Source organism: Hemicordylus capensis, chromosome 16 (genome assembly GCF_027244095.1).
Source record: "Hemicordylus capensis ecotype Gifberg chromosome 16, rHemCap1.1.pri, whole genome shotgun sequence".
NCBI lineage: Eukaryota > Metazoa > Chordata > Lepidosauria > Squamata > Cordylidae > Hemicordylus > Hemicordylus capensis.
In genome coordinates, this window is record NC_069672.1 from 14,030,063 (window position 1) to 14,051,986 (window position 21,924).

Genomic DNA, 21,924 nt, shown 5'->3' on the forward strand with positions numbered 1-21,924 from the left:
TTCAGCTACAGGAAGAGGGAGAGGAAATGCCAAAGACAGGTTCTGGGTGCCTGTGGCTGTGAATGTTCATCTGCATTAAATGTGCTCCTCCAAAGTTGGGAGGTGGCACTCGATGGACCGATAGCAGCCAGACCCGGAGCCAGCGAGGTGTCGTGGTTAGAGTGCTGGACTAGGGCAGAGGAGAATCCCCCTTCAGCCACGAAACTCACCGGGTGGCGCTGGGCCAGTCTGCACAGCTCCTTGGAGGAAGAGTTGGGATAGAAATGTGAAATAAACGGGCAAGATGTTGGAGTTGAAAGGGACCTTGGTCTTCTAGTCAGCCTCCTTCTCGGTGCAGAAATCGTCAACCTGCCGAACAGATGGCTGCCCAGCTTCTGTTCGAAGACCTCCCGTCAGTGCATGTCATGAGGCAGACTGTTCCACTGTTGAACAACTCTTATGGTCAGGCGATTCCTTCGAATGCCTCTAGCCCTTGTAATGTCAACCCTTGATTCTAGTCCTGCCCTCATGAGCAAAGGAGAGCATATCTGCTCAGTCTTCTATGTGAAGGGCCTTCTGATATTTGAAGGTGGCTATCATATCCGCCCTTAATCTTCACTTCTCCAGGCTAAACCTACACAGTTCCCTCAACCGTCCCTCTTAAGACTTCAATCAATCAATCAATCAATCAAATCAATCTTTATTATGGTCATAGACCAGCATAGCTACCTCTTAGGACTTGATTTCCAAACCACTCGCCATTTTTGGAAGAGCTTTTCTTTCCAAAATGCTGTTTTTTTAAAACTTGCAAGGAGCTCACGGATGTGATTAAAAGGAGGAATGGGATTCCCAAGCTGTATCTTAAAAAAAAATATATATATATATTATTTTTGGTCTGTTGGAGTGCACTTTGCAATTTTGTACCATTCTGCAGAACATTACATTTTTGTAAACGTACATGTTAACTGGTTTTAAATATATGTTCCTCCCAGTGGTGCAGCCCTCCTGATGTAGAGTTGGATGTCTTGCTCACCTCTGTGGCTTTGCTTCCTTTTCAGCTGGTGGTCCAGGCAGGACTATACCATGGCCATGAAATGCTTTGCAAAATGGTGTCTAGCACTGAAGTCAACGTGTGCTCGGAGCCCATGTGGGGGCAGAGACTCGAGTTCGAGATCAACGTCTGCGATGTGCCCCGTATGGCGCGGCTCTGCCTTGCCCTCTACTCAGTTGTTGAGAGGGCCAAGAAAGCCAGATCCACCAAAAAGAAATCTAAGAAAGCTGTAAGTCTTCCTGCCTTCTCTGTGTTCTAGCAACCTGTTTGAGAACTGCTGGATATTTGGTTCATGTCAGCAACTGAGGATGGTGTGTTTGACATTGAAACCGGTTTTGTTTTAACTTCTAACATCTGCAGTAGCAAGCATGAATGGACCTTTTGCTAAGAAAGGTCTGACTTGGTTTGCATTTGGATGGGGGACTACATGTGAGTGTGGTGAGGTATTTCCCTTGAGGGATGGGTCTATAGCTCTGTGGCACAGCTTCTGCTTTGCATGCAGAAGGCCCAGGAGCAATCTCTGGCATCTCCAGGTGGGACTGATTCCTGCCTGAATCCTTGGAGAGCTGCTGCCAGTCAGTGTCGGCAGAACTGAGCACAATGAACTTATTAATGGTCTGACTCCGTATAAGCTGCTTCCTGTGCTTTCCAAGTTACGATTCCCCACCTTAAAAACAAATAAAGGTGCACTCCGTATGTCTGATGAAGTAGGCTCTTGCCTACAGGTGCCTGTGCTTTTATTATAAATGATTCAGTCTTACAGATGCCACAGGTCTCTTTGTCATTTCTCAGAACTGTTGAAGCTCCTTGTGTAAAAAAATAAATAAATAAATTCTGAAGGGGTTGCTACAAAGTTCTCTGGAAAATCCTCCCTGTCCAGAAGGCAGTGGGGTGAGATTTGTGTGTCCTGCTAAGTCACTAACTCCCAAAGAAGACAAAAACTGGGGGAAGGGAAATAACATTTACAGAACTTGGGACGCTGGGCTGATAGCCTTCCTGTTGCCCGGTTTGCTGAATCATGCAGCAGCTATTCTCGCTCCTTCCGCTCAGTTTGCTGAGTCATCTGCTTCTTGGCCCTACTCATCAAATATCTCATCGTATTTATGCTTGGTCGGCGGCCAGATGTCCACACTATATTTCTAGTGGGGGTCATTTCCGATCATGTTTCAAGGGAGCTTAAAAAATGTTGGGAAACGGCAAGCAGGCCGATGAAGTAATCTCCCCCCATCGCCCGCTTGGACGTGTGCGGCAAACAGCTGTTGTGAAAGGAAACAACCAATGATGTTTGTGGCTGGGGTGGATCTTTCAGCACTGTTGACACCATGCGCTCTTCTTTCTTACTGGTTCCTCCAGCTGAATAATCGCCTCCGAGAATCTGAACTAGTTAGAGGTATATGGCAAAGGAAGTGAGATACAAATCAGGGAGTTGTTCGGTTTCATCTTGCTTCCACCATAAACTCAGTAGGGGGTGGAAAATCACTTTTTCTCATCCTCTGCTCCCCCCACCTTTCTTTTGTACATATAAGATAGAGAACCTGCTATTCATGGTCCCAGGTTCTGTCTTCTGCTAGGGCTGGGAACAATCCCACTCTGAAATTCTGAACGCTGCTGCCAGTCAGTGTAGGCAATTCTGAGCGAGACAGACCAAGGGTCTGACTCAGCGGAAGGCAGCTTCACAGCATATTTAGCTCTTTCTCTTAATGGCATGTACTTTGCAGTAACAGATGGGATGTGTATGTGTGCCTATTTCAGCCACACTGTCGCTGCAATGGGTCTGAATGTGTGTTGCCTTTTGCCTTCATTTCCCTCTCTGCAGGACTGCCCAATCGCCTGGGTGAACGTTATGCTCTTTGACTATCAAGACCAGCTGAAAACTGGGGAGTGTTGCTTGCCTATGTGGTCGTCCTTTCCAGGTGGGATAAAAGTCTGCCTGTCTTATTGCTTGCCTCTGGGGGGGAAGGCAAGGCCCAACAGAAGCAGTGTTGGGGTTTTAAATTATTATTTTTTTGTTGCGATCAACAGCACATTACAAAATAAGGACAATTTTAAAAGTTCACAAAAGTGGCTTCAAAGAGATGGCCGTGCTCTGCTGCTTAACCTTTACATTGGAGGTATACAGTAAGGTAAAGTGTGCCGTCAAGTCGATTTCGACTCCTGGTGCCCACAGAGCCTTGCTGTTTTCTTTCGGTGGAATACAGGAGGGGTTTACCATTGCCGCCTCCTACGCTGTATGAGATTATGCTGCCTTTCAGCATCTTCCCGTATCGCTGCTGCCCGATATAGGTGTTTCCCATAGTCTGGGAAACATCCCAGCGGGGATTCGAACCGGCAACCTTCTGCTTGTTAGTCAAGCATTTCCCCGCTGCTGCTAAATACGGAAGCTGCATTTAGATGCCCTAACAAATGGCTCTTTTTTTCAATGCTGATTTGAAAAAAGACACAGGTTTTTCACGACTTGTCATCACATGGCTAGCACACGCCCCTAAGAAATGACACAAAATGTTTAAAAGGAGAGGAAATTTCTATATTCATTGTATTCATATTTAAAGGATGCATCTTTTCCTTTAAAGCACCTTTATCTCAGAACAGGTAGACACCACCAGATATATCAATAAGATGGCCCCCTGTCCCCAAAGGGCTCACAATCTAAAAAGAAACATAAGGTAGACACCAGCAACCGCCACTGGAGGGATGCTGTGCTAGGGATGGATAGGGCCAGTTGCTCTCCCCCTGCTAAATATAAGAGAATCGCCACTTTAAAATATGTCTCTTTGCTCAGTTAGCAGGGGTTAATCCTTATGAAATCCTTACCCCACAAAGTCATTCCTGCACAGAGGGAAGGGTAGGGTAACTGCGCAAATGGCGGTGCTGTCTCTGTGGCGTACTCTTTGGAGGAGAGTACTGCCAATTTTCATTTTCATTCCTCTGACATCATTCATAAAAACTTTATAGTATTGTGTGTGTTTTTTAAGACTTGTAGATGCTTTTAAAATGCCACTGTAAAGCTGACCACTGGAGGCCCGACAATCAGGACGATCAAAGCACAATTTTTCAAGTCTTGCAAATGCTATTGTTTGCACCGATTCTAAGAAAACTGCACCGGCTGCTGATATGTTCCGAATGAAACACAAAGTACTGGTTATCACCTTTAACGGCTTCGGTCCAGGGTGTTTAAGAGAGCACCTTCTCTGTCGTGAACCCTGTCGCCTATTAAGATCATCTGGAGAGGTCCGGTTATGGTTTCCGCCAACTCGTTTGGTGGCAACTCAGGACAGGGCCTTCTCTGTGGCTGCCCCAGGGTTTTGGATCGTGTTCCCTGCTGAAATAAGAGCATCCCCTTCTGTGTCTGTTTTTAGGAAGACCCTGAAGATGTACCTATTTTCCCTGGCTTTTAACTGAAACCGAATTTTTTAAATTTTGATGTGTTTTATTTATTATGATTTTTAATGTTTTTTAAAATGAATTCTAAATATTTTATATTTTATGTTTTAATTCTGTACACCACCTAGGGATTTCTATATTAGGCGGTATATAAATTTAATAAGTAAATACAATAATTAATAAATAAAATATCACCTCTTTCCCACCTCTAGGGGTATTAAAAACCACTAGGAGCATTTTAATTCATGTTCAAGTTGGACCCTTTGTAGGTGCTACAGAACTGTGGCCTCTGGTCTCTAGGTGCTCATAGATAGAGGCTGACCAATCAATCTTTGTTTTCCAGATGATAAAGGAGAGCTGTTAAACCCCATGGGCACCGTCCAGACCAACCCCAATACAGAAAGTGCTGCAGCCCTAGTCATCCATTTCCCTGAGATTTCGTTGTACCCAGTTTACTACCCATCCTTTGAACAGGTAAGAAGGTGGTTCGATGGTTCAGCGGCATTAAAGACAAAGCAGCGGCATTAAAGCTGCTTTGTCTCACACTACTGAACTTTCGAGCCTTTGAAATGCAGAACTTTCGAAACTTCAAAGCTTCAAACTATTGATCTTTCATACTTTTGCACCATTGAACCTTCGAACCATTGAACCTTCGAACCATTGAACCTTCAAACCATTGAACCTTCGAACCATTGAACCTTCAAACCATCTTACTTTTGAACTATTGAACTTTCAAACTATAGATCTTTTGAACATTTGAACCTTAGAACTTTCAAACTATCGAACTTTGAACCTTTGAACTTTTGAACCTTCGAAGTAGTGAGCCTTCGAACTGTTGAACTTTCATACTACTGAATTTTCGAACAGTCGAACTTTTGAACCGGTTAGGGTTAGGGTTAGGCCATTTAGGGTTAGGGTTAGGCCATTTAAGCTGCTTTATCTTTAGCCCTATTAAAGACAAAGCAGCGGCATTTAAAGGACTTTTTCTTAGGGACTCCACCTAGTCCCAGACAGACAAGGCCTCTTGCCATAACAAAAAATAATATCCGTTATTGTATTTATCTGGATAATTGTATAGATAAATTGCTCCCTCTTGGAAAGATTGCTCAGTTGGGCCACTTTCTCTAAGGAGCGCCAGATGGTGCATATGAGAATACGGAGCTCCAGCTATGAAAAATGTGGATACCACCCAGCCATGTGGTGCCTTGCGAACCAAGTTTGAGTGTTCGCAAACCGTGTAAGCAGCTCTTGATAACTGCCAGTGTTAACAAACTAGCATATTTTACAATTGTAGTGAAAGGATAGCTTGTGTGGTAGGATTCAAACTGGAGGTCTTTTAGCAATAGCTTCTTAAAAGTCCTAGTTTGGTGGTGGTCAATATATTTGAAAAAGATCTCCAGCATTATAATTGCAAAGAGTTACTCTTTGGAATGCAGCTAGTTCAGAGTTTGTTAAATGCAGGGCATCTTCTGTTCATCTCTTCCTGTCCCGTCCTGCAATTTGTCAAGGATATGATGAAGCAATAATGGAAAATGTCCAATTCAGTGGGAGTTGTAGTCCATCTGGGGACTCAAGGTTCAGAACTCCTGGATTAAAGAACTTTCATAGCAGGTCTTGCATACGTGGTTCTACCATCTTAACACTTGGGTTCTTTTTGCATTTCAGATCTTGGAGCAGGGCAAGAATGGGCAAAATCCCCACTGTGTGGTAGAGGACCCAGAGGAGGTAAGTGGCGGAGCATATCATTCAACCCTTTGGGACCACCCCTTCCATCCACCCCAACTAGTTTCCAACATTCTGTCACACTTTTGTGTGACCAAGAAACAGAATCTGGGCTTGGGCTGCGGAGATTAAGAGGTGGATGGATCTGTGCAGATAGGAGCTGGCTTGATTCTCAGTGGCTGGAACAGGGACTCTGGGGGCAGAGGACGGGTATAGCCCCCACCACACCTCAGTGGTGTGCTGTGGGGCCATCCTGTCTATCTGGGTGGTCGTCTTTCTCCCTGTGGGGCAAAGCAAAGCATTTGGGGGCAACACACTTCAGTGTGCAGGGTGACACAGTCTAAAAATTACAGGCATTCTGCTAATATATGAGTCAACTTTTAAAATATACTCTTGTGTGCAACTCATTCTGTAGAAGCAACAGCTGAAGGAGATCCTGGAACGCAGATCCCACACTGAACTCTACGAGCACGAGAAGGACCTGGTGTGGAAGATGAGACATCAGATCCAGGACCAATACCCAAGAGCCCTGGCGAAGCTCCTGCTTGTAACCAAGTGGAATAAACATGAAGATGTTGCTCAGGTGAGGGGAATCCAGGAGGCAGACCTTTGGACCATGCCCACAGGCATCAAGCCAGCATTTGAATCCATAAGGTCTAGAAACTTGGCGTTTTGTTTTTAAATGTCAGCACAGCAACACCAGTGTTGAAGCAGGGAACAACATTTAAAAATATACTCTGGGCAGTCGGATGCCTTCCCCATCTCTCCTCAGACCTGTTTTGGTTAGAACTGAATGACTCTGTGAGGTCATTCACGCAATCAAAAATTGTGTTCTACCTGGGTTTGGGAGCTGTGTGTGCTCCCAATTTTTGGTTGTGTGGAAGCAAGGTAAAAGGAAAACCTGGGTAGCTTCCTCCCTCCTAGCTTGCTTCCACACAACCACTTCTACCTAGGTTTTCCTCTTACCTTGCTTCCACACAACCAAAAATTGGGTGCACACACAGCTCTCAAGCCCAGGTAAAACACACTTTTTGATTGTGTGAATGACCTCTGTGTGTTTTAAATACTTTGTGGAAAGATGCAACATACATTAATAAAACTTTAGGAACATAGGAAGCTGCCTTATACGGAGTCAGACCATTGGTCCAACTAGCTCAGTACTGTTTACACTGACTGGCAGCAGCTCTCCAAGCCAGGCTCTCCAAGCCCTCCCCAGCCCTATCTATACATCCCATAGATTGAATCTGGGACCTTCTGCATGCAAAGGAGATGCTCTGCCTCTGAGCTATAACCCCATTCCTCTGCTTATGCACAGAACTGCAGAGTATACCGGTGTGGCTGCCATATTTAGGAGGAAGGGATGTCACTTCCTAATGCCAATGACGAGCATTCAGAAATGCCTGAGATTCTTTAGCCAAGACGTTGGAACTCGCTGCCACGAGATGTGCTGATGGCCACAGGCTGAGGCTGTAGATGTCTGATTTTGCAGAGAGCTGAAGGCAGTTTGAAAGAGGATTGTTGCTTGTGGGGTGTACATTTACCCCACGTTTGTCTCGGGTCAAACTGGTCCAGCAGGTTTTGTTTCCAAAACCTGTATGACCTGTTGGACCTGAGGCAACCATGAGACAAAAGGAGGATGTGTGTTGCATCCTAGGAAGTGACGCCTCTGTCTCACCACTTCCATGTCCAGAAGCAGCAGCCATTAAAAGGGAACGATGAGAATGATTGGACATGATCCTTTTCTTTCCCCTACAGATGATCCATTTACTACAGTCCTGGCCAGAGCTGCCAGTTCTCAATGCCCTGGAGCTGCTAGATTTCAGCTTCCCTGACCGCTACGTCTGCTCCTTCACGGTCAACTCGTTGAAAAAGCTGACGTGAGTAATATGCAAACGGTGGAGAAGAGATGGAGGTGTGGAGGGGTGAGGTTCCCCAGAAAGGGCAGAGGTGAGATGATCGAGTGAAATAACTGTCCAGATTTAGACTTCTTAAATTCCTTCGGGCAGGGAACTCTTGCCTTGACTTTTACTCTGTGAAGGCACATAGAGGGCACTATATAAATGGTGTAGTGGTGAGAGTGTTGGACTGGGACCAGGAAGACCCGAGTTCAAATCCCCATTCAGCCATGCGTCTCACTGGGCGACTCTGAACCAGTCACGTATCTCCCAGCCTAACCTACCTCACAAGGGTGTTGTGAGGATAAACATCACCACGTACACCACTCTCAGTTCCTTGGAGGAAGAGCGGGATAGAAATGTAAGAGTCAATAAAAGGGTGTTCCTGGGGTTTAGCCCCCAAACGGAAAGGGAAACTCCCGTCTTTTTCGTCTCTCTCTTTTTAATGGGAGTAAGCGTTGGTGGGTCAGAGCAGCCCCACACGGCTCATTGGTACCCCCTCTAGCTGGGGCAGAACATAACTCCCTTCCTTTTACTTCTCCAGGGATGACGAATTGTTCCAGTATCTTTTGCAGCTGGTTCAAGTGCTCAAGTATGAATCGTATTTAGATGGCGAATTGGCCAAGTTCCTGCTGGACAGAGCCTTATCCAATCGCAAAATAGGACACTTCCTGTTCTGGCATCTCAGGTAAAGGGGTGCTTTGGAACACAGGGTGGGCGGGCAAGAAGATATGTTAGGAACATATCCATCTTCTTATTTATTTATTATTTCTCTGTGTAAACCTCCCTGAGCCATTTTTGGAAGGGCAGTATAGAAATCGAATAATGATAACACAGGAAGCTGCCATATACTGAGTCAGACCCTTGGTCCACCTAGCTCAGTATTGTCTACCCAGACTGGCAGCGGCTTCTCCAAGGTTGCAAGCAGGAGTCTCTCTCAGCCCTATCTGATGTGCCTTGTAATCCCCCATTCCCAAGTTACAGTACTGCCTGCATATACTTTATAACCCTGTGGGTCTCCAAATCCTTGGGTGTAAATCTTTGTAGATATATGATGTACAAACAACTACTTTGTATATAATTGTGCTTTGGCAACGTACTGTATCCTTTGGTAGTTTGTTGGTTCAATAAAAAAAACTTGTCCTATTAAAAAAATAAATCTTGTCCTATCTTGGAGATGCTGCCAGGGAGGGAACTTGGAACCTTCTGCTCTTCCCAGAGCGGCCCCAGCCCCTAAGGGGAATATCTCACAGTGCTCACGCTTCTAGTCTCCCATTCATATGCAACCAGGACGGACCCTGCTTAGCAATGGGGACCAGTCATGCTTACTACCACCAGACCAGCCCTCCTCCCTCAAAAATGTGTTTTATCAAGACAGATTTCAAAACAGGTTCAATCCTGTTGGACACTTCCGTGGTCCAGGCAGCTTTGGGGCTGCAGTTCTATGGAAAACTGAAAGGGAGCTAGCTTTTGACCCTCTCTCCAATTGCTCTTCCTGGCTTGTTCAGCAGACTTGATGGTCCATCAGCAGTTTTTATCTGTTTTGTTTGAATTTGGGCTAGCAAGGGAACGCCTAACTACGATGGTCTGGATCCCTAGGAGGTCCATCTAGTCCTCTGTGCAATTTCCAAAAGTGGCCAGCCAGATGGCTTGCAAACAGGGCGTGAAGGCAGTCGGTCTCTCTGATGGCTTGTCCCTGGAATCTCCTTTGCGTGGCAGTCTGCCCCTTAGCACGGCGGCCTGATTTAGTTGTATGCTCCTTCTTTGAATCTTTCTCACGTTGTGGCCATCGCTGCATCTTGTGGCAGGGAGTTCCGCACAATAAGAACAAGATGTTAGCTGTCTTGATATTAAAATTTTACTCTTTCTTTCTTTCCCCTTATTCTGCCCTGTTTAGATCAGAAATGCACGTCCCTTCTGTGACCTTACGGTTTGGCCTAATTCTGGAGGCCTACTGCCGAGGGAGCACCCACCACATGAAAGCTCTGATGAAGCAGGTACAGTGGCCTATTCCTTGCTTGGCGTTTGCCATTTCCAGTCTAAACTACCGGTGCTGGGGTGGGGCGCAGGAAATGTTAAGATTCTGTGCTACCATTAAATATATTATATTAATATAATGGGTCCAAGTGAGAGAGGATTAGTTGTAGAATAATCCGTTGATTTGGAAATTGGGTGGTCACTAAAACGTTCTGGAATAAATGAAGCGATGGCTCTATATTCATTGCTTACTTGGATTTGAGAAAAGGGAATGTAATTGGTGTAAATAATTATTAGATGGAGGTCTTTCTTGTGGATTTTTTTCACAAACATTCATGAAGGTCAGTTTGGCTCTCTTTTTTTGGTGTAGGGTGTATTTTATACATGTGTGTGAAAAATGTGGGCAGAAGCTATATTATATTATTATTATTATTATTATTATCTGCCTGATTTTACCTTTTAATTCTGCCTCTGGATCCAGGGCGAGGCCCTCAATAAGATGAAGGCCTTGAACGACATCATCAAAGCGAGCGCGCAGAAAAACACCAAGCCCCAAACCAAGGAGTTCATGCACACCTGTATGCGGCAGGAGACGTACCTGGAAGCACTCTCCAACCTCCAGTCCCCTTTGAACCCCGGCATAATTCTGGCCAGAGTCAGGTATGGATCTAGGTGGCCTGGCATCCCCGCTCTGAAGTCTCGCTCTGAATGATCCAGTGTAATGAAGCGGTTTGTGCGTTCCGCTTTTTATTTTCATGGGCATTTCCCCCTGGTCCCCACAACCTTTTTTTGGTCCAACCACAGAAATAACATTAATTCCTGCTAACTGAGCAAGGAGGAACCTTTTTAAAATGGGAACTCTCTCTATATTTACCAGGGTGAAAACTTCCGTCCCAACCAGCAGAGTTTCTCCCAGTGTTGCTGGTTTATTTTTGGGATGCCCTTGGATTTCCTTTTGGATTGTGAACACCTTGGGACCCTCTTCTTGTGCTAGGTGAACCACGTTGGAGTGTCTGGTCAAACCCCTGCACAGGGCAAAGTGGCACCTTTTTAACGTGTTGATTCTCTTTATTGAGCAGGGGGAGAGGAACTGGCCCTCTCCACCCCCAGCACAGGACCTCCAGTGACTGTTGCTGGTGTCTGTCTTATGTTTCTTTTTTAGATTGTGAGCCTTTTGGAGACAGGGAGCCATCTTATTTATTTATTATTTCTCTATGTAAACCGCTTTGGGAACTTTTGTTGGAGAAAATATAAATATTTGTTGTTGTTTGTGAACACTTATTCAGAGGTATACTGTCTCTGAACCTCGAGTTTCCATTTAGCCATAGTTAATACAACAACAAATACTTATATACCGCTTTTCAACAAACATTTCCAAAGCGGTTTACATAGAGAAATAATAAATAAATAAGATGGCCACTGATAGAGATTTTTCCTCGCCCCTGAGTTTGTCTTAATATGCAATTTGGGTGCCTACAGAGTGGCTTCCTCTCAGCATTAGGACTAATATTCTAGTGTCATCAACAGAGAATGCGAGGACAAGTCCCTGCCCCTCAGGACTTACAATCTAGGAGCACGGGAGGAGGCCTGGTCTTGTGGTAGCAAGCACAAATTGTCCCCTTAGCGATGCAGGGTCCACCCTGGTTTGTATTTGAATGGGAGACTACATGTGTGAGCACTGGGAAACATTCCCCTTAATGGATGGAGCCGCTCTGGGAAGAGCAGAAGGTTCCAAGTTCCTTCCCTGGCATCACCAGATAGGGCTGGGAGAGACTCCTGCCTGAAACCTTGGAGAAGCTGCTGCCAGTCTGGGTTGACAATACTGAATTAGATGGACCAAGGCTCAGTAGCAGGCAGCTTCTTATGTGACTATGAGGTGTTCTGGCACAATGTTGAATTCCAACCCCAAAAGGACAGCTTACTTGCACCCACCTTTTGTCTAAGCAGTGGTGAGTTACTACCAACAGGGATGTGTGTGTTTGTTTCTAGTGTGGAGCTCTGCACATTCATGGATTCCAAGATGAAACCACTGTGGATTGTGTTTAATAATGAAGAAATGGGAGGCAGCACCGTGGGCATCATTTTCAAAAACGGAGACGGTCAGTAGTTTGCTATGAAACTTGTCTTGAGCGCACCATCTTAGAGTCGCTTCTTTAGCTCCCTCTTGTGGCTGCTTGAAGAACACACAAGGACAAATAGCCTCATCAGGCCCCTGTCTCAAATTTTCAGATCTTCGGCAGGACATGCTGACCTTGCAGATGATTCAGCTGATGGATATTCTGTGGAAGAAAGAGGGTCTGGACCTTAGGTGAGTCATCCCATTAAAACGGGGGGTCAGCAGCTAGCGGCCCAAGTGCCGTATCTGGCCTCCGAGAAATTGTCGTCATCGTCGTCTTAATTTATAGAAAAACTTCAATCCCGCTTCCCCGCTTGTTTGCCTTGGAAGAGAGTTTGGAAGCTTCAACTGTTTCAGTTTATTGGCCCATCGGGCCCTATAAAGTCTTAGCTCAACACTTGCTCCTTAGCCTGAGCAACCCGTCTCTGGTGTGAGGACTCTGCCTAATCTCTGACTCCCTGATTGCTGTCTTGGGGGTCTTGACCCTTTTGGCTATGGTCTATGGACTTGCTTCTGGCCCTCTCGGGTGGACGGCCGACTGCTCTGCTCCCAGAGCCCATAACTCTCCCAAGGTCTTCATGTGGCTCTCGCGCTCTCTCTCATCTCCACAGGATGACCCCTTACGGCTGCCTTTCCACAGGCGATAAGACGGGGCTGATTGAAGTGGTCATGCACTCGGACACGATCGCCAACATCCAACTCAACAAAAGCAATATGGCGGCCACGGCTGCCTTCAACAAGGATGCGCTGCTGAACTGGTTGAAATCGAAGAATCCTGGGTAGGTTCTGGCTCGCTTGACTGGAGCTGCTGCTTTCACAGCCTCCTTGTGAGATTTCCACAGGCACCGCTTGGCTACCTTGGCAAATGAGATGCTGGCCTAGATGGACCTATTTGGCTCTGATGCAGCAGTGCACAGAGGAGGGGCTATAGGTCAGTGTTAGAGCACTTACTAGGCAAGTAGAATGTCTCAGCTCAGCTTCCCTGGCAGACTCTCTAGGTAGGATTGGGGGAAACCCTTGCTGAAATCCTAGAAAGCTGCTGCCAGCCTGTGACAGCATTCCTGAGCAAGGCGAACCAAGGGCCTGAATCAGTATATGACAGCTTTAAAGAGCTCTTTGTATCTTAAATCACAGATACACGGAAACTAAAACTAGAGTTGAAAAAAGTTTGGTTTTCTCTATCATGCACAGGGATGCCCTGGACAGAGCAATTGAGGAATTCACGCTCTCCTGCGCTGGGTACTGTGTGGCCACGTATGTCCTAGGAATCGGAGACCGCCACAGTGACAACATTATGATCCGAGAAAATGGGCAGGTACGGGCAGCTGGTGGCATATGCGATATGGGTAGTTGTTTCTTCCTTGTTCCTCTCCGACATAAACACAGATCTATATATCATATGAAATATTGTTTATATATAAGGTGCCCATGGCCAGGAAAAACTCTTTGATAAATCCTAGCAGTAGTACAATTCATCATAATAATGGACTATATATCACCTTGCTCTTCCTACCAGTTTTCTTTTTAAGCCATTATTTCCTTTGTCTGGTTTCTGAAAGACATTCAGCATGTTCTGATGCTCCCATCTTGTTGAATCTGCTCCTGTATATTAACTCAGAGTGTGCTTATAATTGTCAAGAAAATTCTATTTGGTAGTTTTATGCTTTATACTGTTTAGGCTATTTGTGTGCCAGATTTCTGAAAAATGTACATATACAGTACAGGCGACCCTCGTTTAATGGCGGTTTCAGCATTTCTGGTTTTGCGTATCCAGTTTAAAAATAAGCACTGGATTCAGCAACTGCAGTAGGGTGTTCTATGTATCTGCGGTTTTGAAATTGACATGTTGATCTTGACAACTTGAACGCTGGGGGATGAAGGAACTTCCCTGTGTGTGTTCATCACTTGAACTGGCCCCAATCCGCCGATGCCTCTCTGGCCAGCCTGCCAACCTAGGCCCTGGGGTTTGTGCTGCTAAGTGCTGAACTTCAACTGGTGGGGCGGGGGTAAGGAAGCTTCATGATTACAGTACTGTATGCATTACTGGTTTTGAACTTGGGTGCTGGAGGTGCTCGAGGCACAAATGACCAGGCTCAAACTATCCTACTTCGGACACCTTACGCGAAGACCCAGCTCCCTCAAGAAGTCCATAACGCTGGGGAAAGTTGAAGGAAAGTGAAGAAGAGGATGGCCAGCAGCAAGGTGGGTGGACTCGATTATGACAGCAATGAATAGACCACTGAGAGACCTTCAAGGCCAAGTTGAAGACGGATCATCCTGGAAAGACTCTGCCTCATGATGCAGTGCTGTGCTTCATCCTTATTTCTGCCCTCTCCCCCCTAATTTTTTTGGATCATTTTCCAGGCTTGGGACCCTCACCCCCCAATTCCCATAGATGCAATGCCTCGTTATTCACGGCTGTAAGCGAGGAATGGAACCTGCCCAAATAACGAGGGCTGCCCATACTCCACATTTTGCTTTCCTAATCAACACGTTTTGATTGTCCCAACATGTGGAATATGCACCTATATGTGCTTTAAAAACGCCAACAAAAAATCTACCTGCTGTGCCTATCCTTTATACTTTGAAGCTATTATTCTGCATGCCAAATTTCTGAAAAACTTGAAATGTACCCCACATTTGGCCTCTTCACTCAGCATGTTGTGATGGTCCCATCATGCAGAATGCACATCTGTATGTTAGCTCCAGCTGTGCTCAAAAACTCCAAGGAAAACCTACTTGCTATTCCTATCCGTCATGTTTTTTAGCCAGTATTTTCTCTGCCAGATTTCTTGGAATTTCTAAGCATGTCTTGTGCTAACATACCAGTGCAGATTCAACATGATGGGACTATTAGAACTTGCTGAATGAGACCAGCTGTAAGGTATTCTTGATCCCACCCCCCCCACCCCCGGAAATCTGGCAGAGGAAATATAATGGCTTTTAAAAGTTGCTAAGCAGATTCTACTCTACCAAGCAAGAACACTTACAATATGATGGGATTGTTTCACTGCACTAATTGTGGAAGACACAGATGAACACGTACTGCATTTTTGAGACCTGTGGCAGACCAAAATACGTGTTAGAACTGTAATGGGCAGGAATAGCAAATAGATTTTTCTTTGCAGCAAACAGCCTTTATTACCAAGCAAGGCCTACTTTCCACATGGTAGGTCCATCCCAACATACTAATGGAGGAAGACAAATAAGGCAAACATTTGCACTTTACAGAAATCCAGGAGACCAATAATATCCTTAATCTGCATGTTTCCTGTGCAGATGTATATAACGCATCCATATTGCAGAATCCAGCATGTCTTCTGCACGCATAAACGACGTGTCCTGGCCAAAGTTTCTGTCTCAGTGCATGGTTTGGTTTTTGCAGGTGCACCTGGGCTCACTCTGATCCGTGTTAACCTTTTCCTCTGCAATTTCTTCCCGCCCCCCAGCTGTTCCATATTGATTTTGGCCACTTCCTTGGGAACTTCAAGATGAAATTTGGGATCAACCGTGAACGGGTGCCTTTCATCTTGACCTACGATTTTGTTCATGTGATCCAGCAGGGGAAAACGAACAACAGTGAGAAGTTTGAACGGTAAGCACGGCTGTGATTCCTTTGAATGTTTTCGCCTCGATTTATACTGATTTCCCACCCACCCACTCACACACCCCTTGGCTAGATGCAACTGTGGTTTCCTAGAGTATCCCGAATCCAGTGTTCTTGCTGCTTCAACTTCACCACCTTTTTTCTTCCACACAGATTTCGTGGTTACTGCGAAAGAGCCTACATGATCCTCCGGTGCCATGGCCTCCTCTTCCTGCATCTCTTTGCTCTGATGAAAGCGGCCGGGTTGCCAGAACTGAGCTGCTCCAAAGACATCCAGTACCTTAAGGTGAAGGAAAAAGCCAGACCAGTTTTGGGTGGGGGTGTGGGAACCCTGTCTCCATGTTCTGCAGAACACCCTTCCCTCACAAGCTCTCCTTTTAAAAATAAAAGCTAAACTACTTGTTGGTGAGAACCTGAAAGAGGCAATTTCTTATCTTCATGTGATTAATAAACATTTATAAGAGCTTTTTCTCTCTTCCGTTCCCCCCACCCCAGCCGCCCCTCTTTGAGTATTGATGTTGTGTTTGTGCACTCAAAGAAATTCCTCTCTTCCTCAGGATTCATTGGCTTTGGGGAAAACGGACGAGGAGGCCAGGAAACATTTCCAACTCAAGTTTAACGAAGCCCTGAGGGAGAGCTGGAAGACCAAAGTGAACTGGCTGGCACACAACGTCTCAAAAGACAACCGGCAATAGCACACCTTCCGTGCTTCTTCCCCAAGTCCACAGTGGCACGGCCAGGAAGAAGTTGATCTCTGCCTCCGTTGGTGTGAACCAAGTTGGAGCCTTAACTTCCTGGAAAGCTGGTCCTTGTGGGAGCCTACTGCTGCAGCCCGTACAAGGAAACCATTCCCAGGCGAATGTCCGTGTTCTTCTCACGTAGACGAGAAGACATTCAGTGTTTGGGGTCAGGCCCCAGCTGCTGGACGCGAGGCCTACCCCACTGCTGAAGGGCCCATCCAGTGAAGAAGCACGGGCAACTTTTAAAGCACCGTTCTGCAGCGGCGTAGTTCAAAGAAGGACTTGTATGTGTCGAAAAGTTTGTATGTGTGTCTGTGTAAAGTGTTTTATAAGGACTAGCCGACCTGCACGGAGTATCTGTGTGCTCTTTGGGGATGGTGGTTTCCCCCTCCCTCCTGGCCCCCTCTCTCTTGCCCTCCCTCCTCCTCCCGCCCAACTCTCTTCCCCACTTCCCCCCACAACAGCCAAAAAGGGCCCCACCACCGCTGTTCCTCTACCAGGTGGTGAACAGGGAAGTCCCGCTGCCTGTTTCCCTCCCACCCGGCCTCCAATGACCCAGTGCCGCTGCCTGGCCCCCGCGACCGGGCGCGCCTCCCCTGCCTGGCCCCCACGACCGGGCACACCACCGCCCAATCCTCCTGGGTGTGCCTCAGCCAATCAGACTCCTCCGCCGCCCAGCCAATCAGCTGGGCGCCAGGACGCACATTCTAAGGCACACCCAGGATAATTATATATATATATAGAGAGAGAGAGAGAGAGAGAGAGAGAGAGAGAGAGAGAGAGAGAGAGAGAGAGAGAGAGAGAGAGAGAGAATCAGGTGTGCTATACTTTACTTGTTTGCTGGCTGAACAGAAGTTTTGTAATGTTAAACCTCTTGCATCAAAACAGAGCTGGGCTCTTTAAGAAGAAAATATTTGTTAGGTCGTAGCTCTTTTAAGAGTGTCTGTGTTGTATCCATCCCATCTGTCTGGGGAAGCTTTTCAACCCCTTCAGGACTGTGTGGCATGGGGGAAAAACGATAGCTTCCCATATCCCCCATGTATCCTGGGGTGGACAGAAGATGGGGTATGATCCACCAGTGAATTGCTGGCCAGTTTCTTGCGGACAATCTCACATTGGTTGCCGAGTCCTATGCAAAAGATGTTGGACTTAAGTCCTTAGCAGCAATGATAACCAAGGGTCAGTCGCTCAGGATCACTGAAAACAGAGTGATGTCTTAAGTGATCTCTTGCTGTGTAAACTTCACACACATGTTTGTGACAAAGCTGGTTGTTTTTTTAAACTGACTATAACTTGAAGTTAGCTCACCCCTGCTATACCTTATAATTATTTCAAGCTACAGGTGCTCTACTATTCTGGTACAGGTTAAAAACTCAAGTTAATGGTACCCTTAATTTAAAAACAAAACAAAAAACTAAACAGCAGGGTTTGCATCTTCTAGGTCAGGTTGCAAAGTGATGCGCTTTGCTCATTCTAGCAGGGAGCTATTGGTACTGTGAAAACAGACAGGGGTGGCCTCTGATTTCTGTGTAGCACAGGGACTTCAGCTAGTACAAAGCGGAAACTTCTGGACCAATGCAAACTTCTCGGTCTCTCTAAAGACGGGAGGATCCGGATTCTACAGGCACGATTACATTAGCATTTATACAAGGTAGGATAACTTCTACAAGGCAAGAAGACAGTGCATAAGCCATGTTTTAAAGGGATTTCCATGAGAAGAAGTGGTTCAGCTCTCGTGTCCTGATAATGTAGAATGTCATGTAGGTCTGCAAGGGTGATGGAAGCAAAACTGGCAACTTCAGTCCTGATGCAGCACCTTTTTAAAAAAAGAAAGAGATTGGCGTTTAGGTGCAATGGGTGCACAGTCTTTGGGTGCACAGTCTTAAAGGACAGGCAGATCTGCAGATCAAAACAATCACCTCTCTCCTAAGCTGCTGGAATGTCCTTGCCAAAACGCTTTGTAATTTTTTTGTTCCATCATACTTAATAACTATAAAGAACAACTGTTTTGAGGTACTATCGACAAGCCGATTCTGCATTGCTGTTTGGTTTGTATGTTTGAACCATTTGAAAGAAATGGGAAAATGTTTACATACAATTTCAGATACTTATTGAGATTGAAAATATAACAAGGTTTTTGTTTTTTTAAGCTGTGTCCTAATCATTGCCTGTCGGAGGATAAATGCATAAAGCATATTGGTCCTGTAATGCCATACCCATGGGAGGGGTGTGTGTGTCACAATTTCCACAGCAGCAAAGCAAGAACACATCCCAATGAAACAGTAGCACTTAATAACCAACTTCTGCTTCCAGAAAGAGGTTAACCAACTCCACCACACAGCTTTTTTAAAAAACTCGTGCTGAGAACACACTAATTTGTTTGCCTCAGGTGTGACAGCTTTCGTGCCCCATCCTTAAAAAGGAGAAGAAACAACTTTTAGAACCAGAAATTTATTGTAGCTCAGACTTTCCAAACTTGACCTATTTACCAATATACACATCTGAAATGTTAAGACCCATGATGGCTACAAATTTGCGTCAGAAAAAGTTTACAACCTTTCAGCATTAGCAACTGAGAGAGAGGGGGTGTGTGTGTGTGTCAGGATCAGTTTTACAGTCTAAAATACAGCCAATACAGTGACAGAAAGGGAAGGGGGTAGAGTCTTCTATACAGCGACATGAACACACAGGACAACTCCGACATAAGTTAAGTCCCCCCCACCCAGTTTTTACGTAAAAACTAGCAGTTATATGTTACCACATAAAAGTAACCCAAACCCAGCTTTCCCCTGTCCATTTTAGAAATCTATGTTTAAAAAAAACACAACCCAAAACAAAAACAAAACCCAGTTGATTCATACGGGTTATAAACCTCCCCACGTTCCAGTCAATCCTTATTGTAAAAGGCACTCCGGAGATCAACTTTCCTCTGAGAAAGCCTCCCAACGCTAGGCGGTTTGCTAGGAAGCCGAGAGGAGGAAAGCAAGATCATCTCTGAGAAAGAAAGAGGTTCGTTCCTAAAAGGGTACGGAAGGATCTCCAGTGCCTTGGCCTGGTCTCTTTCTTCCCCCACTCAATCCCATGCTCCCCTTTATGCCACGAACCAGAAGCCCCAAACCTGTTCTGACAGTCACACCATTAAGGGGGAGGGCAGTTCGGCTGTGCCATGGGCCAACTGGCCCAAACTCAGCTCACCCCCCATGGGCAGCCCAATGGAGAGACGCCTAAGCCACGCTGCCATCAAACACAGAGCAGGCGGAAGCCCTCAGAGAATTGTGAACCGTAAAGCAGAACGTGACAAAAACTCGAGCCTCTCTCAGGGAAGAGTTTAAACACAGAGGAGAAAAGACCATCTTCCTTGCACCCCCACGAACCCAGCCATAAACTTGCCTTTATTTATTTATTTTTTGGGTACCTTTTTGGAAATTGCCTTGGTCCTTTCCGAATGTGGATGAGGTCTCCTCAACCCCAAGCCTTGGAATATTGTTATTAAGTGGATTCACAAGGTGGACTCAATTGCGCTCTGGTTTCACCAAGAAGGAATTATGCACATTAAGTGTGAACACCAACCACCACCAAAAAAAGAAAGGTGTTTACGAGACCCATGTCCCAAGTTATTGTACAAGGAGCTAACAGGAATGGACAGCAGTGTTTAAAAAAAACCAGGAATGATGCCGGCAAGGAAGCCCACCCCACTTCTCCCCCACCCCACCCCACCAAGGCATGTTCAAGTTCACCTGTCTTCGATTGGCAGCTGAGGCCTTTCAGCCGGCATCATCACAATTACAATCAAGCAAGCCACCCGTGTGACTAGCAGTGGTCAGAAAGCGCCAGGCCTGAGCGGCAACTGGGTTTCTCTTCTTGTGCAAAGACACTTTAAAAAAATAATAATTACAAACTAGCTAACTGACTCTTGCCCTTAAAATCAACATGCATGAGGATCACCAGCTGCAGGAGGCAGAGAATTTGGACCCAGAGAGAGGTTCACAAAGAAGCCTTTGCATTTTTAAAAAAATCACTTTTTTTCTTTTTCCCTATGAGAGAAACATTAAATTAAAAAGGGGGTGATGGGTTGAGAGGGGAGAACCCATCAACAGAGCCGGGCTGAAGTGAAGATGCAAGCTGAGTCCAATGCTATGGCAGCATCGTTAATCCTTAACTTGTCCCATGCTTCTGCTCCAGGAGTTTTGAAAAAAAAAAAAAACTTACTACATCATGCTGCATGATTTATATTTATATATATATAATTTTTTTTTAAACCTTAGCATGGTCTGTTCCCTCCCACCCATCCCCTTTTTTCACTATCACAAATGACATAATTACATAATTCCAATATATTTACAAAATATTAAAAACTCTCAATCTTCTACATATTAACCTCGTTCTGCCACTTTACACATGCATGGGGAGGATTTTTTTTCTCTTTTAAAGACTGGCAGGGATGGAATGAGCTGCAACACACCCCATTAAAACAAAAAACCCAAACCAAAGCAAGTTAATCCTTTTGTCAGTGAACCGTCTTGGCATGTTTTCTCCCCCGGGAAAGCATGAAAAAAGGAGGAACAAAGCGGGAGGTGTAGCACTGGGCCAAAAATCAAACAGAAATTAAGAAAAACCGACAGTATAGCATGTGCGAGAGCTACAGAGCTGTCCAAATCCCTTACGTGAGACGAGGCGGCAGGCGTGCCCGAGGCGGTTTCCTTACGGAGTGGTGTCGTATTTTTTTGTTTTTAAACCGATCCAGTCACTGCAGGTTTAAAGTGTAGGGGTGGGGGGAGGTGCTGGCTAAATTTCTAGAGACAGAGATGGGGCAGGCTCGGTGGGAGAGAGAGAGACACACACACACACGTTGGGAGGGGGGTCAGAGTGTGTTGGTCGGCTCTACGGGCCCCAGCGCCTTGCGTCCGCCACGGATCCTCGGGAGCGATGGAGTGGTTTGCAGTGGAGTCTTCTAGAACAGAAGAACGACAAACGGAAAGAGAGAGACCGCCGTGGGAAGAGCTGGAATCAATAGGTGAGTGTCGAGTCGTCCCATTCGAGCTGTTGCTGTCTGTTAACGTTCTGTTGGTCGTCTTCTTGCTCCCCCTCCTCTTCCTCGCTGCTTTCAGACTCTGCGCTTGTGATGTCGTCTTCCTCCTCTCCGTCTTCGCTCTCTTCCTCCTCTTCCTCCTCCTCCTCTTCACTGCTGTGCTGGTCTTCGTAGGTCTGTTATAGGGACGCAAGTTAATGTAAGCTTTTCGCTGCCCAGTAGCCCGCCCCACCTCTTTATTTATTTGTATTGTTAAAATTGTATACCGCCTTTCATTAAAATAATCTCAAGGCGGCTTTTAAAGACAATCATCAGGGCTCTTTTGAACACAAGGAACACAGGCCCAAGCCACTTAGCAGAGATCAGCAGGCCTCATCCCACAGGATGGGGAGGAAATCGAGAATCAGTCCTGGTTGGCCCAAATCAG

General features: G+C 45.9%; 2 protein-coding genes across 10 annotated transcripts in view; one reads left to right on the forward strand and one right to left on the reverse strand.

Annotated features, from left to right (window-relative positions):
* PIK3CD (phosphatidylinositol-4,5-bisphosphate 3-kinase catalytic subunit delta) overlaps positions 1-18,617 on the forward strand; it is a 32,634-nt gene extending 14,017 nt beyond the window's left edge. For both annotated transcript variants that reach the window (XM_053281062.1, XM_053281063.1), the window contains 16 exons: positions 1,038-1,259; positions 2,847-2,943; positions 4,755-4,885; positions 6,077-6,136; positions 6,549-6,716; positions 7,889-8,010; positions 8,573-8,716; positions 9,926-10,025; positions 10,487-10,665; positions 11,995-12,104; positions 12,235-12,313; positions 12,733-12,900; positions 13,313-13,436; positions 15,571-15,716; positions 15,882-16,014; positions 16,286-18,617. In XM_053281062.1, coding sequence (XP_053137037.1) covers positions 1,038-1,259; positions 2,847-2,943; positions 4,755-4,885; positions 6,077-6,136; positions 6,549-6,716; positions 7,889-8,010; positions 8,573-8,716; positions 9,926-10,025; positions 10,487-10,665; positions 11,995-12,104; positions 12,235-12,313; positions 12,733-12,900; positions 13,313-13,436; positions 15,571-15,716; positions 15,882-16,014; positions 16,286-16,423 — 2,121 coding nt within the window. In that variant the 3' untranslated portion in view covers positions 16,424-18,617. The remainder of the gene's footprint in view (positions 1-1,037; positions 1,260-2,846; positions 2,944-4,754; positions 4,886-6,076; positions 6,137-6,548; positions 6,717-7,888; positions 8,011-8,572; positions 8,717-9,925; positions 10,026-10,486; positions 10,666-11,994; positions 12,105-12,234; positions 12,314-12,732; positions 12,901-13,312; positions 13,437-15,570; positions 15,717-15,881; positions 16,015-16,285) is intronic.
* Positions 17,282-21,924, reverse strand: part of CLSTN1 (calsyntenin 1) — a 51,337-nt gene continuing 46,694 nt past the window's right edge. For 7 of the 8 annotated variants that reach the window (XM_053281071.1, XM_053281065.1, XM_053281067.1 and 4 more), the window contains one exon: positions 18,904-21,673. In XM_053281071.1, the coding sequence (XP_053137046.1) occupies positions 21,476-21,673 (198 nt within the window). In that variant the 3' untranslated portion in view covers positions 18,904-21,475. Of the gene's footprint in view, positions 18,285-18,903; positions 21,674-21,924 lie in introns of those variants that run through there. The other variant, XR_008312643.1, reaches the window with a different exon arrangement.